Source organism: Euleptes europaea, chromosome 19 (assembly GCF_029931775.1).
Source record: "Euleptes europaea isolate rEulEur1 chromosome 19, rEulEur1.hap1, whole genome shotgun sequence".
NCBI lineage: Eukaryota > Metazoa > Chordata > Lepidosauria > Squamata > Sphaerodactylidae > Euleptes > Euleptes europaea.
This window is the reverse complement of record NC_079330.1, coordinates 11,830,631-11,844,044: the sequence shown is the minus strand read 5'-3', so window position 1 is coordinate 11,844,044 and position 13,414 is coordinate 11,830,631. Positions and strand designations below refer to the sequence as shown.

Sequence of the window (13,414 nt, the reverse complement as noted above, 5' to 3'; positions counted from 1 at the left end):
GGGAGCAGGAGATTTCGGAGCCCTTCACAATAGCTGCCTGGTGGGCGTATCACAGAATCGTAGAGTTGGAAGGGACCACCAGGGTCATCTAGTCCAACCCCCGGCACAATGGAGGAAATTCACAACTACCTATCCCACACACACACCCAGTCACCCATACTCCATGCCCAGAAGATGGCAACAAAAACCCTCCAGGATCCCTGGTCAGTCTAGCCTCGAGGGGCAATATGTGTTGCAGCTGTTTCCATCTGGAAATTGGATGCAGATTTAGCCATTTTTGCTATCTGTTTAATTAATTAATTGATTAATTGATTCCTGCTCACAACCTGAGTTCGATCCCAACGGAAGTTGGTTTCAGGTAGCCGGCTCAAGGTCGACTCAGCCTTCCATCCTTCCGAGGTTGGTAAAATGAGTACCCAGCTTGCTGGGGGTAAAGGGAAGATGACTGGGGAAGGCACTGGCAAACCACCCTACAAACAAAGTCTGCCTAGTAAACATCGGGATGTGATGTCACCCCATGGGTCAGGAATCACCCGGTGCTTGCACAGGGGACCTTTACGTTGCCTAAACCAGGTTATTTTACTTTTGCTACCACGATGCTAACATGCAAAGGCACCCTTTAAAGAGTGGAAAGGGGGGAGGAACAGACCAGAGTCAAGGTCAGACTCGCTCCCGAGGTCTCCGCCAATCCCTAGGAGTTCAGGGGTCCTGTCCGGAGGGAACCCGCTTTCCGAATCCTTGGGAGAGCTCCAGTGGTCGCCAGTGCTTCCTTCCTCTTGGGAGTGGAAAAAAACGGAGCTGCCTGACTCTTGGGAATACAGCATGCTGTACTTTCGCCTCTTGTCCTGGGAGAAGGAGAAATCAGGAAGGCAATGGATTACCATGGCGCTTTCAGTGCCCAACACAGCCATCACTTGCCATTTTTTCTTCCAGGGGCTGATTTCCAGGGGGCCAGGAACAGAAGATACTCCCCAAAGACTTGATGCAGTTTTTGAAAAAAACAAATTAGCAGATTTGGGCTTATGCTCTGAAGACTGGAGAAGGGTCGCTGGGGAGAGTGTTTAACCTTTTCCTTCTACGGCCTTTTACGCAGGGACGTATCCCCGCGGTCACCCACTCTGACTGCTTCGGGGCTTCCTTTGGATTATGTATGCCTTTTCTGCCGGTCAGAGGTCGCCTCGCCCTCCCCGTGCATTTTGCCCGTGTTTTCCAGATGCTCTTAGCCAGAATCTGGAAAATGCAAGCAAAACACGCGGGGAGAGCGAGACTACCTCTGACAGGTGGGAAAGGCATGCATAATCAAAAGGAAGCCCCGAAGCAGTTGGCGGGGGTGACAGCGGGGAAACGTCCCTGCATAAAAGGCCTATGACCCTTCCAGGATTTAAATAGCCCCTCCAAAGCTGCAGTTAGCTCTGTGGATCAGAAAAGACATATAATCCTGAACCCAACTGGCCCCCTGTGCACCTGCTATATAATTTTTTTAAAGGCCTGGAAGTTCCATTCATAGAACTCCTAGCCTCATGTCCAGTTTGGTCCTTAGTCGAGGAATCTGATCTCCTGGAGAATCCCCAGGAGATAAGGTATGATTCTGTTTTCTCGTCCCAGCTATTGGACCAGAAAACCCCAGTTTTGATTTTGCTTCTCCCTTGTGAGAATCAAACCTGTGATTCTTTATTTTCAAGCAGTTCCTTGCACTTCATTTCTCCCGTAAATGGAAGGCATATCCCCCGAGTGTTATATACGTATGTATATTACACATATAAAGACTGTGTCGATTGCATTTAAGAGCCAGCCCATACAAATGCGTACACAACACAAACCAACCTGCCAAACTAACAGCAAAAAGCAGACAACACGAACCAGAGAACAACAATTGAAATGAATAGAAATGAAATGTGTACGCAACACAAACCAACCCGCCAAACTAACAGTAAAAAGCAGACAACACAAACAAGATGACAACAGTATAAATGAATAGAAATAGAAAAGACTGTTATATATGTATGCATATCACACATATAAAGACTGCGTCAATTGCATTAAGAGCCGATACAAATATACACAACACAAACCAACCTGCCAAACTAACAGCAAAAAGCAGATAACACAAACCAGATGACAATATAAATGAACAGAAACAGAAATGACATGCGTACACAACACAAACCAACCTGCCAAGCTAAAAGTAAAAAGCAGACAACACAAACCATATTACAACAAAATAAATGAATAGAAATAGAAATGAAACAGGGAATTGCTCATCTCCTGTTCCTGGGTTCTAACCCATCAAGGCCTTACACCCTAAGGGAGGTGGTTCCTGATAGAAGCATAGAATAGAGTAATAGAATCATAGAGTTGGAAGGGACCACCAGGGTCATCTAGTCCAACCCCCTGCACAATGCAGGAAATTCATGACTACCTCCCCCCACACCCTCAGTGACCCCTACTCCACGCCAAGAAGATGGCGGGGGTGGGGAAAGAATCCCTGGCCAATGTGGCCTGGAGGAAAACTTACTTCCTGACCCCAAAGTGGCAATCGGCACTACCCTGGGCATGCAATATAATATATGATATGATATAATTTATATATATGATACAATTTCAGCAACAGCTCAAAGCTACACAGAAGGCTAAGCACACTCACCAGCCGGGGGTTAGAAACATACGGGGAAGTATCACAGACCGTGCTGTAGCCAACCAACCGGTCCCCTGGGAAAAGGCAGCTAGCGCTCAGTGGTGAGATTAAGACCTCCGTTGTTTCTGGGAAGACCCATTCCACCGAGACATCGCTGACAATGGGTGCCATTGCCTTCTTTAAAGACCTTATCATCTAGGGACACAGAGCAAGAAACTGGATTTCAACCTTTGAGACCAGTCATCTAAGGCTGCCAACTTCCAGGTGGGGCCTGGAAATCTCCCGGAATTATAACCTATCTCCATACAGCAGGGATTGGTTCCTCTCCAGAGAATGGCTGCTTTGGAGGGTGGAGTCTTTTTTTTGGGGGGGGGGTGTTGTGTCACTATTCATGATTGCAATTTGGCTCTATTGGGCTGAGATGAAGAGCCGAAAAACCTATTCGTTTGAGGGTTGCCAACCTCCAGGTGGTTAGCACAGGAGTGACACAACACTACAGTTACAAAGTGCAAAAAAAGTTCTATTTAGAAAAGCCACAAGTGATAAACCACATCAATATAGAAACAAAGTATCCAACATGAACAAAGTCCAATAGTCACTGATGCATGTATCTTCAAGGTACTAAAGCAGAAGAAACATTGCTTTGAAAGATGACACGGGGATACGGCCATTTCAAATTTCTTCAATTCAATTCTTCATGTCAAGAAATGTCAAGAAAACTTGATTCGAATAATTTTTGACTGCAATTAATGTTACAGGATAGTCACCATGTTCCATTTAGGATACAGCCAGTGTAGCAGTGCTATATTGATGTGGTTTATCACTTGTAGCTTTTCTAAATAGAACTTTTTTTGCACTTTGTAACTACAGTGTTGTGTCGATCCTGTGCTAATTTCCTAACTACTCAGTATCAGTACAGTGGTGTCTCTTTTTTCCTAGTAACCTCCAGGAGGTGGCTGGAGATCTCCTGCTATTACAACTGATCTCCAGGCAAGAGATCAGTTCCCCTGGAGAATATGGCTGCTTTGGAAATTGGACTCTATGGCATTGAAGTCCCTCCCCTCTCCAAGTCCTGCCCTCCTCAGGCTCCACTCCCAAAATCTCCAGGTATTGCCCAACCCGGAGCTGGCAACCCTATGTCAGGGTGGGGCATATGACATCAAAGGCAGCTCAGATATCCCATTAACAGGCAAACAAAAGCATGGAAATCCTGAGGGCCTGCTAGGGTTGCCAGGTCCCTCTTTGCCACCAGCGAGAGGTTTTGGGGGAGGAGCCTGAGGAGGGTGGGGTTTGGGGAGGGGAGGGACTCCGATGCCACAGAGTCCAATGGCCAAAGCAGCCATTTTCTCCAGGTGAACTGATCTCAATCGGCTGGAGATCAGTTGTGATAGCAGGAGATCTCCAGTTAGTACCTGGAAGTTGGCAACCCTAGTGCCCACTGCCCCCCCACCTTCTTTTTCTAGGATTCAGAGCTATATGGGAAAGGGCGAGGAGAGTCTAGAGAGAGGGGGCTTCCAGCACTGGAGACTGTAATTGATGCAGCCTCTTCTTTCGTGATGCCTATCTTGTGATGAAAGTTAACGGACTGAACCAGACAGGCCCTTCTTCCCTCGCCCTCCCTCCTCCACCCCCGCGACATACACAAAAGGGTAAATAACATCTCTCCGGTGACCGGGGGGTGGGGGAGGGCTTTTCATCTGACTCGCCTGGGCCCACTCACTGCGTGGGAGTCAAAAAGCAGGAAATTGTGCCAGCTGCCAACTGGCAGCCGCCCCCTCAGTCCTTCCAAAGAGAGAGAGAAAAATCATTCAGCGATCCCACGTTTGCTCAGCTGCAAAACCGACGTTATCTTGTCACGAAAGCCCAGAAAGTCCTAGCGGGACTTCAGAAGAAATGGAGGGAAAGAACGGGTAATGTTCCGCCAGGCCAAGAAAGCAACGTCAGGGTAGCCAAACTCCAGGTGGTATAGGTATAAGAATAAATAGCTCAGAAGGTAAGTACAGGTATGTTATTAGTCACAAGTATAAAGCACAAACCAAATAATCACAATCCTATATAACATCAAGGTCAAAAAAGAAAACCCCTCATGTGCAATCCACTAATAGTGCCTAAGATAATAGGCATGCTCCTCAGATCCTGGAAAGAACAAGTATGCATCGGGACTAATATCCATTTTTACTAGAAGCCATAAATACCCCTCTCCTCCATGAACATGTCCACTCCCCTCTTTTGAGAAAACCTTGGTTTCCTCAAACCCTGCAACTGGAAGCCAATGAAACAAGAGAGGGGGGCCAGGGGAATGCAAGCGTTCGGTTCAGAGAGAACACGAAGCTGTCGTTTATCTTCACTATGGCTGGTTTGCGAAACCAGGATTTGGTTCCTAGGGTGTCCCTCAAATGCCAACGAGTGATGGTAGGAGCCAGGGACTAGAGGTGCAGGACACGCCAAGGAACATGCTGTTGCAATGAAGCAGGACCCAAAGTTTCCTCTTGTGTGGGCAAAAAGCCTGATCTGCTATGGTTGCACTAGGGTTGCCAACCTCCAGGTAGTAGCTGAAGATCTCCTGCTATTACAACTGATCTCCAGCGGATAGAGATCAGTTCACCTGGAGAAAATGGCCACTTTGGCTATTGGACTCTATGGCATTGAAATCCCACCCCTTCCCAAACCCTGTCTTCCTCAGGCTCTGTCCCAAAAACCTCCCGTCGGTTGTAAAGAGGGACCTGGCAATCCTAGTCGCACCCCTAGTGTGGTTTGGTGGATAAACTACTGGACTAGGACCCAGGGTCAAACTCACACACACACACTCTCTCTCTCTCTCTCTCTCTCTCTCTCTCTCTCTCTCTCTCTCTCTCTCTCTCTCAACTTCACAGGGTCGTTGTGCAAGGATAAAATGAAAGAGAGGAGAACAAAGTTGTAAACAGCTTTGGATCCCCATTGGGGAGAAAAGTGGGGAATAAATGTCTTCATAAATACATTTCATTTCCCTGTGCCCTATGCCAATAAATGACTCAGTCATCTTTGTGAAATACGAGTTTTTATCTTGGCAGCGCTTTCCTCTTGCCCCTCGCAAGGAGCTTTGATCAATAATCCTAACACGCAGCGAGGAAAAATCCTCCAAGAAGCATCGGTCAAACACTTGGCGCCTTCTTAGCTCCCAAACTATAATGACCTCAATTACTGGTTCGGTCTTCACCTCTTGCTCCTTTGAAGTAGGTCCTACCCAACTAAAATTGAACTCATCTACCATTTTCTGGTTCCCCGTGCTGACTGATTGCAGCCTAATTCCTTTCATTACCCAAACTGAAGGGTCCATTACGCCAGGGCTTCAAAGTTTGCATTGGCTTCCTAGAGGCGAGGCTGGGAGCGGTTCTGCAGCCATGGAGAAATTGGAACGGTTCATCATTCTGAAGACCTCACATTTCGTTTTCAACAAACAGAAACCTCTCCCTGGATTGACACGCTTGGAAGTCACCTCCAGGCCTCTGCAAAGAGATCTTTGCCCCTCTGTATGACTCACAGAAGCAGAATATATTATGCAACGTTCATAAATGTCTGCAGATGAGCGCAGGCGGGTGGCTTTGTTCTGTTCTGCCTTTCGTTGAGAGTCTGTGGCCATTTGGCCACATTTCAAGGAGCTGATCACAAGCTATACCACTGAATTGTGTCTTCCTTTATATTCCACTATGATCGCCAAGACATCTGGAAAATGTCCTTTTGAGGTCAGCAGCGCATGAAGTTTTTGCATTTTCAGGTGGCATAAAGTTCGAGTTCCCAACGCTGCCTCGGCAAATGTCGGGAGATTTTAGAGAGCAGTGCCTGAGGAGGGTGGAGCTTGGGAAGGAAATGACATCACTTCCGGGTGATGCTCAAGGCTGCCTCCTCAAAAATGCTGCTCTGGGAGTTTCCCCTAGTCTGCGTCACCACAGAGACTAGGGGAAATCCCTAGAACATATTTTTTTTCTCCTGCTCTTCAGTTCCTCAGGGGCTGGAAAGAGGCTGGGGACAGGTAATACCCCTGCCCCGGGCAAGTAAATGGGAGGCCTACATAAAGAGCATCTGTTCAAAGATCAGGTAGTAGGTATGGTTCAAGACCTCTGCCTAGGATCTCAGAGAGCTGATGCCAGTCAAAACAGTACTGAGTTGACCTGGATAGACCAATGGTCTGGCTCAGTATAAGGCAGCTTCGTGTATTCATTGGCCCATCTAGTTTAATGTTATTGATTCTGACCAATTCTGAGGGGGCCATGGCTTAGTGGTAGAGCATCTGCTTGGCAAGCAGAAGGTCCCAAGTTCAGTCCCTGGCATCTCCAGTTTAGAGGATGAGGTAGAAGGTGGTGTGAAAGACCTCTACTGGAGAGCAGCTGCCGGTCTGAGTAGACAATACTGACCTTGATGGACCAAGGGTCTGATTCAGTATAAGGCAGCTTCATTTGTTCATATGTTCTGACCGCCACACAGAAGAAGGGTCTTCTCAGATCACTTACCGGAGATCCCTCAAATGGAAATACCAGGGATTGAACCTCGGACCTTTACACACAGAAGGAACGCTCTGGTACTGAGCGATGGTCCTTAAATATCAGAACATTTGAAACTGCCAGCTCAGGCTATTGGTCCATCTACAGTATTTTCTATTCTAGCTGGCAGCAGCTCTCCAGAACATCAGCCAGAGGTCTTTTCCAGCCCGGTCACCCCCCTTTTTAACCTAGAGGTACCACGGACTGGGGCCAGCTCCATGCAAAGGATGTGCTCTTCTATATCGAACTCCAACTTCTCTCTCATTTGATATGGATGAATAGAGTTGCCAGGTCCCTCTTCGCCACCGGCGGGAGGTTTTGGGGGCGGAGCCTAAGGAGGGTGGGGCTTAGGGAGGGGAGGGACTTCAATGCCATAGAATCCAATTGCCAAAGTGGCCCTTTTCTCCAGGTGAACTGATCTGTATCGGCTGGAGATCCGTTGTAATAACAGGAGATCTCCAGCTACTACCTGGAGGTTGGCAACCCTATGGATGAAGAAGGTTAAGAGGAGTACCTTCGGCTGCAGCCGCTCTCCCTCCACCAGGAATTCCGCACTTCCTTTGGACACAGCAGCCAACCCGTTCACCAGCCTCCGACAAGCGTTCTGCCCGATGCCAAAAGTGTAGCACCTGCGACAGGAGAAAAAGACAAAGGCCATTTTTGCATGGTCAGTTTTGATGCTCGCTCAAAGCTCTTTTTAAAAAATGCAACTTTAAAAACTGCCTATTCATGGTCCCAATGCAAAAGGAGAAATTCCACCACCACCCCTCGCCTGCTCCTTTGTTCCTGTTTTCATAGCCATTAGCTTGTGCATAGCTAACGCGATAGAGATCAGTTCACCTGGAGAAAATGGCAACTTTGGCAAGTGGACTCTGTGGCATTGAAGTCCCTCCCCTCTCCAAACCTCGCCCTCCTCAGGCTCTGCCCCCAAAACCTCCCGCCGGTGGCGAAGAGGAACCAGGCAACCCTAACCATGCCACCTTCTCTCCAGAGGCTCCTGTACCTGGTAGAAAAGGAGTTATTCCGGACGAGCTCAATGACTTTCCCCGTGTTGCTCACGGCTCCATCCGTCAGCAGGAAAAGCAGTCGCGGGTGGCCCCGGTGAATGGGCTGCCGGATGATCCATTTCAAAGGGGACAAGATGTTGGTGCCGCCCATGTCAGCCCGGATCTTCTTGATGCTCTCACACGCGACGACCAAGTTCTCCTGGGAGAGAGAAGAGCCACGCTGGCTGTGTTCACAGGAACAAACAACATGTGGTGTTTGCACAAGTAGGGTTGCCAGCGCCAGGTGGGGAAATTCCTAGTGATTTGGGGTGGATCCTGGGGAAGGTTTTGAAGTGTAAGGATGTGTCGCTGGCCACCAAGACTAGATTAATTCATGCCATCGTATTCCCTATTACTATGTATGGGTGTGAAAGCTGGACAGTGAAGAAAGCTGATAGGAAGAAAATAGATTCCTTTGAAATGTGGTGTTGGAGGAAAGTTGTTACGGATTCCGTGGACTGCCAAAAAAACAAATCAGTGGGTTATAGATCAAATCAAGCCTGAACTGACCCTAGAAGCTAAAATGACTAAACTGAGGCTGTCGTATTTTGGTCATGTTATGAGACGACAAGAGTCACTGGAAAAGACAGTCATGCTAGGAAAAGTTGAGGGCAGCAGGAAAAGAGAAAAACCCAACAAGAGGTGGATTGACTCAATAAAGGAAGCCACAGCCTTCAATTTGCAAGATCTGAGCAAGGCTGTCAAAGTTAGGACATTTTGGAGGACTTTCATTCATAGGGTCGCCATGAGTCGGAAGCGACTTGACGGCACAACACACACACACACACCTGGGGAAGGTGGCGTTTGGGGAAGAGAGCACGGCAGAAATGGGATGCCATAACGTCGATTCTCTGAAGCTGCCATTTTCTCCAGGGAAACCTATCTCGGTAGTCTAGGGATCAGATGGAATTCCAGAAGAACTCCAGGCCCCACCTGGTGGTTGGCAACCCGAGAAGTGCCAGTCATTCATGAGGCTGTTCCCTTATTCTGCAACTGTCCACACACCATTATAAGGAGACTATTCCATACCACCTACTCCCAAACAGAGAGAGACTCATGTTCTGTAAAGCCATGTGAGATAATCCCAAAGTTCTGCCCTCTGCAAAGGTCTTTCTGCCCTAGGGTTGCCATCCTCCAGGTAATCCAAACCAAAAAGAGCAGCAGAGTGCTGTAAGGAGAACTCAGATCTTTGCCTACTCAGGAATTTATTTATATAAGAATACTTTAAGAATTGACTGAAGAAGCCCAACGCAAAATGTGTGAAAATAATCTAGATCAAGATGTCGCGGCTCCTCCGCTTCCCCTTGGTATTTCATTTTCTCAGGTGTTTCAGACCTGTTTGTTCATTGCATTGCACAGCATTTGTAATTTTTTGAATTTTTGATATTGTGATTGGCTTATTCTTATAGTATTGTGTATTATATGTTTGCATTTTTGAGCTTGGGTGCTGGTTTTTTTATCCTCCAGGTAATAGCTGGAGATCTCCTGCTATTACAACTGATCTCCAGCCGATAGAGATCAGTCCACCTGGAGAAAATGGCCGCTTTGGCAATTGGACTCGGTGACATCGAAGTCCCTCCCCTCTTCAAACCCCACCCTCCTCAGGCTCTGCCCCAAAAACCTTCCGCCAGTGGCGAAGAGGCACCTGGCAACCCTATTCCACCCTCTCATTATGGCAGGCAAATGCATTCTGAGGAACAGCGCAGCAAGGCCTACTCTGGGTAAACTCACCTGGATAAAAGTTAGAGTCGCCAGCTCCGGGGTGGGATTTTGGGAGGGGGCCTGAAGAGGGCATGGTTTGGGGAGGAAAGGGACATAGAGTCCAGTGGCCAAAGTGGCCATTTTCTCCAGGTGAACTGAACTCGATCAGTTGGAGATCAGTTGTAATAGCAGGAGGTCTCCAGCTAGTACCTGGAGGTTTTCAACCCTAATAAATGTTACGTGTCGGTGCCCTTTCTTCGACAGCAGGGCCTGCTTTCTCTGCCAATTCCTTTTTAATGCTCAAGGTCACAGAGATATTTGGGGAGGGAGGGTTGAATATTAGCACAAAATCATATTTCATTACTTCTGCAATTGGGCGATTATTTGCTGGCTTTATTAGTCTGAGGGTTTCATTATCTTCCCCAGGCACTCAAGAGGAGGTGAATTGGAAATGAATCCATCGTGCATGTGAATTTCCCATGGGAAGGATCCTTCTGAGTATAGTCAGAATTCTGCTCGGCTTGCTACAAAGAGTCACTGTGGTATAACAAAAAGCTGGACCTGTGTCAGATAAGCTAACTTTCTGAAGGACCTTGTGGCCCAGGTACACCCTCTCAATTTAACTTAACTCGCAGGTAGCATTGCCAGCTCTGGGTTGGGAGATTTGGGGGGGTGGATCCTGGGGGAAAAGGGGTTTGGGAAGGGGAGGGACTTCAGCAAGGTATAATGCCTTCCTGGCCATCGGCGGAGGAAGGGTGGTAGAGTTGCCAGATCCAGGTTGGGAAACGCTTGGAGATTTGGGGATGAAGCCTGGGGGAGACAAGAGACCTCAGTGGGGTACAGTGTCATAGAGTCCCCCCTTCAAAGCATCCAATTCCTCCAGGGGAACTGGTCTCTGTGGGCTGGAGATGAGCTGTAATTTCGAGGGATCCCCAGGTCCCACCTGGATGCTGGCATCTCTACTCTGAAGTTCCCATTTTCTCCAGGGAAACTGATCTCTGTAGTCTAGAGATCAGTTGTCATTCTGAGAAATCTCCAGCCCCCACCTGGAGGTTGGCTACCTCACCCACAAGGTCAGTATGAGGATAAAACGGCGTGATCTATGCATCCTGCCCTTAGGAAAGTAGAACATGAAATAGTTGCTCTCTTGAGAATGGACAGAGGAATTCTGGGACGAGATGAAGAGGGCCCTACTTTGGGTATTGTTCCTCTTGCTCCTTTCTAACATTACCCTATATTCTCTCCCTGCTACAGCTAGTGGAGTGCAGCTAGGATTGCCAATCTCCAGGTGGGGGCTGGAGATATCCCAGAATTACAGCTCATCTCCAGACTACAGAGACCAGGTCCCCTGAGGTGAGGGCTCAGCTGTGGCTCAGTGGTAGAGCATCTGCTTGGTCTGCAGAAGGTCCCAAGTTCAATCCCCGGCATCTCCAGTTAAGGGACTAGGCAAGTAGGTGATGTGGAAGACTCCTGCCTGAGACTCTGGAGAGCTGCTGCCGGTCTGAGTAGACAATACAGGCTTTGATGGACCGAGGGTCTGGTTCAGTATAAGGCAGCTTCATGTGTTCACACTATCCACAGTGTCTCAATAGACTAGTCCCAGCCTTAGGCCAGGAAGTCTTGGTTCAAGCCCTTGCAAAGTCCCTGACAAATAAGGTTGCCAACCTCCAGGTAACAGCTGGAGATCTCCTGCTATTGCAACTGATCTCCAGCTGATAGAGATCAGTTCACCTGGAGAAAATGGCCACTTTGGCAATTGGACTCTATGGCATTGAAGTCCCTCCCCTCCCCAAACCCTGCCCTTATGGTTGCCAGGTCCCTCTTCGCCACCGGCGGGAGGTTTTTGGGGCTGAGCCTGAGAAGGGCGGGGTTTGGGGAGGGGAGGGAATTCAATGCCATAGAGTCCAATGGGCAAAGCAGCCATTTTCTCCAGGGGAACTGATCTCTATCAGCTGGAGATCAGATGTAATAGCAGGAGATTTCCAGCTATTACCTGGAGACTGATTAAACAAATAAAGGTATCACTATGCTTGTACCTGGAGGCTGGCAACCCTACCTGCCCTCCTCAGGCTCCACCCCAAAAACCTCCCGCCGGTGGTGAAGAGGGACCTGGCAACCCTAATGACAAATGAGAACAGTAATTTAAAATGTCTGTGATTTGTTAAACTAAAGTGACTGTATGAACGCAGCATCCGTCCGTCTCTCATATGTCACTTTGTGTTTTCCTTCTGAGCAGAAGAGCAGCTCCGTAATAACGAAGCAAACCATCTGTTTGCTTATTGCTGACAGCGTGTCTTTCGCTTGGGGGTGCTCCAGGCCTTGTTTTGGCCCAGGAAAGATACGCAGCTTGGAAACAGAGACTGCAAAATCACAAAAGAGAGTGAAATCCTGGGACAGGAGATAAGACCCCGGGGGGACCTGCAGCTTTAGGCCCACGATGTATGGAAACGCTACAAAGTCAGCGCCTGACATGCTAATGTGCTCGAAGAAAGGGATATACAAAGCAGACTCAGAAATGCCAGCTCTTACCTCAGAGTAGGCCTGGCTGGAAGGAAACAAGGCCTTAAACGTCGACCCAAACCCAATGATGTTGAACAAGCAGGTCGGCATGAGGCTCTTCAGTATGACCAACAAGGCGTCCTATAAAGGGTGGAAAGGAACAAAATATCATGACAGCGCAGCAATCTCCAACATGATGTTCATCATGGGCACTGTGGTGCCTGGAAATGTGTTCTCTGGTACCTGCCTGCTTCTTCCCCTAGAATAAAAAGCAAATCCTGGTTTTCCTTCACCTCACCAAAGCAGAAGGCTCTTCAGAAGAGTCTAAGAGGTATCACCTTTGAGTCTGCAGAGAGGATCCAATCAGGAACAGCTATCTAGGGTTGCCAACCTCCAGGTACTAGCTGGAGATGTCATGCTATTACAATTGATTTCCGGCCAATAGAGATCCTGAGGGCTGGCAGAGAGGTCATCTCTAATGGATAGGAAACTCATGCATAACTCCAAGGAACAACCGAGACAGACCGGGGGCAAACGAGAGTGAAAGTACCCATGCATAAATGACCATAGCTGCTGAAATGATACCTTTTTCTTTCCCAGGATTAGAAGCCCCCAGCTGTCTTTGAACCAAGTGACTGGATTATTGGAGCATAAAGAGTCTTTTTTCCAGGGTAGATTTAGCGGCATGTTCTTATTATTGAGGTTTTAAGTGGTGTTTTTATTTGAATTGATACTATCAGGTGTGCTTTGAGGAGCCAATGTGCGCGAAAGACAGTTTACAAGCCAACAGTCGGTCAATAAATAAGTATAGTACCACAACAAGCTAAAAATACTAAAAACAAATTCCGTCTTAGTTGCGCGACAATAAATCAGTGTTATACATGTACATGATGTGGTATAATCCATCAGAAATTGCTTATATCAACCGTTAAACAACAGTATCTTGAGCCAACCCTCGTTGCCCGATGGAATCGCTGTGTTCACTGTCAGGCTTCGAAACAATGAAAGGGAAATCA

The 13,414-nt window shown here is 47.9% G+C and overlaps 1 protein-coding gene across 1 annotated transcript in view; it reads right to left on the bottom strand.

Annotated features, from left to right (window-relative positions):
• VWA5B1 (von Willebrand factor A domain containing 5B1) overlaps nucleotides 1-13,414 on the bottom strand; it is a 49,112-nt gene that overhangs the window by 21,787 nt on the left and 13,911 nt on the right. Inside the window, exons 8-12 of the mRNA XM_056865361.1 lie at nucleotides 12,429-12,539; nucleotides 8,156-8,358; nucleotides 7,667-7,781; nucleotides 2,645-2,830; nucleotides 650-845 (exon numbers count right to left, since the gene is read on the bottom strand). Of these exons, the coding sequence (XP_056721339.1) occupies nucleotides 650-845; nucleotides 2,645-2,830; nucleotides 7,667-7,781; nucleotides 8,156-8,358; nucleotides 12,429-12,539 (811 nt within the window). The remainder of the gene's footprint in view (nucleotides 1-649; nucleotides 846-2,644; nucleotides 2,831-7,666; nucleotides 7,782-8,155; nucleotides 8,359-12,428; nucleotides 12,540-13,414) is intronic.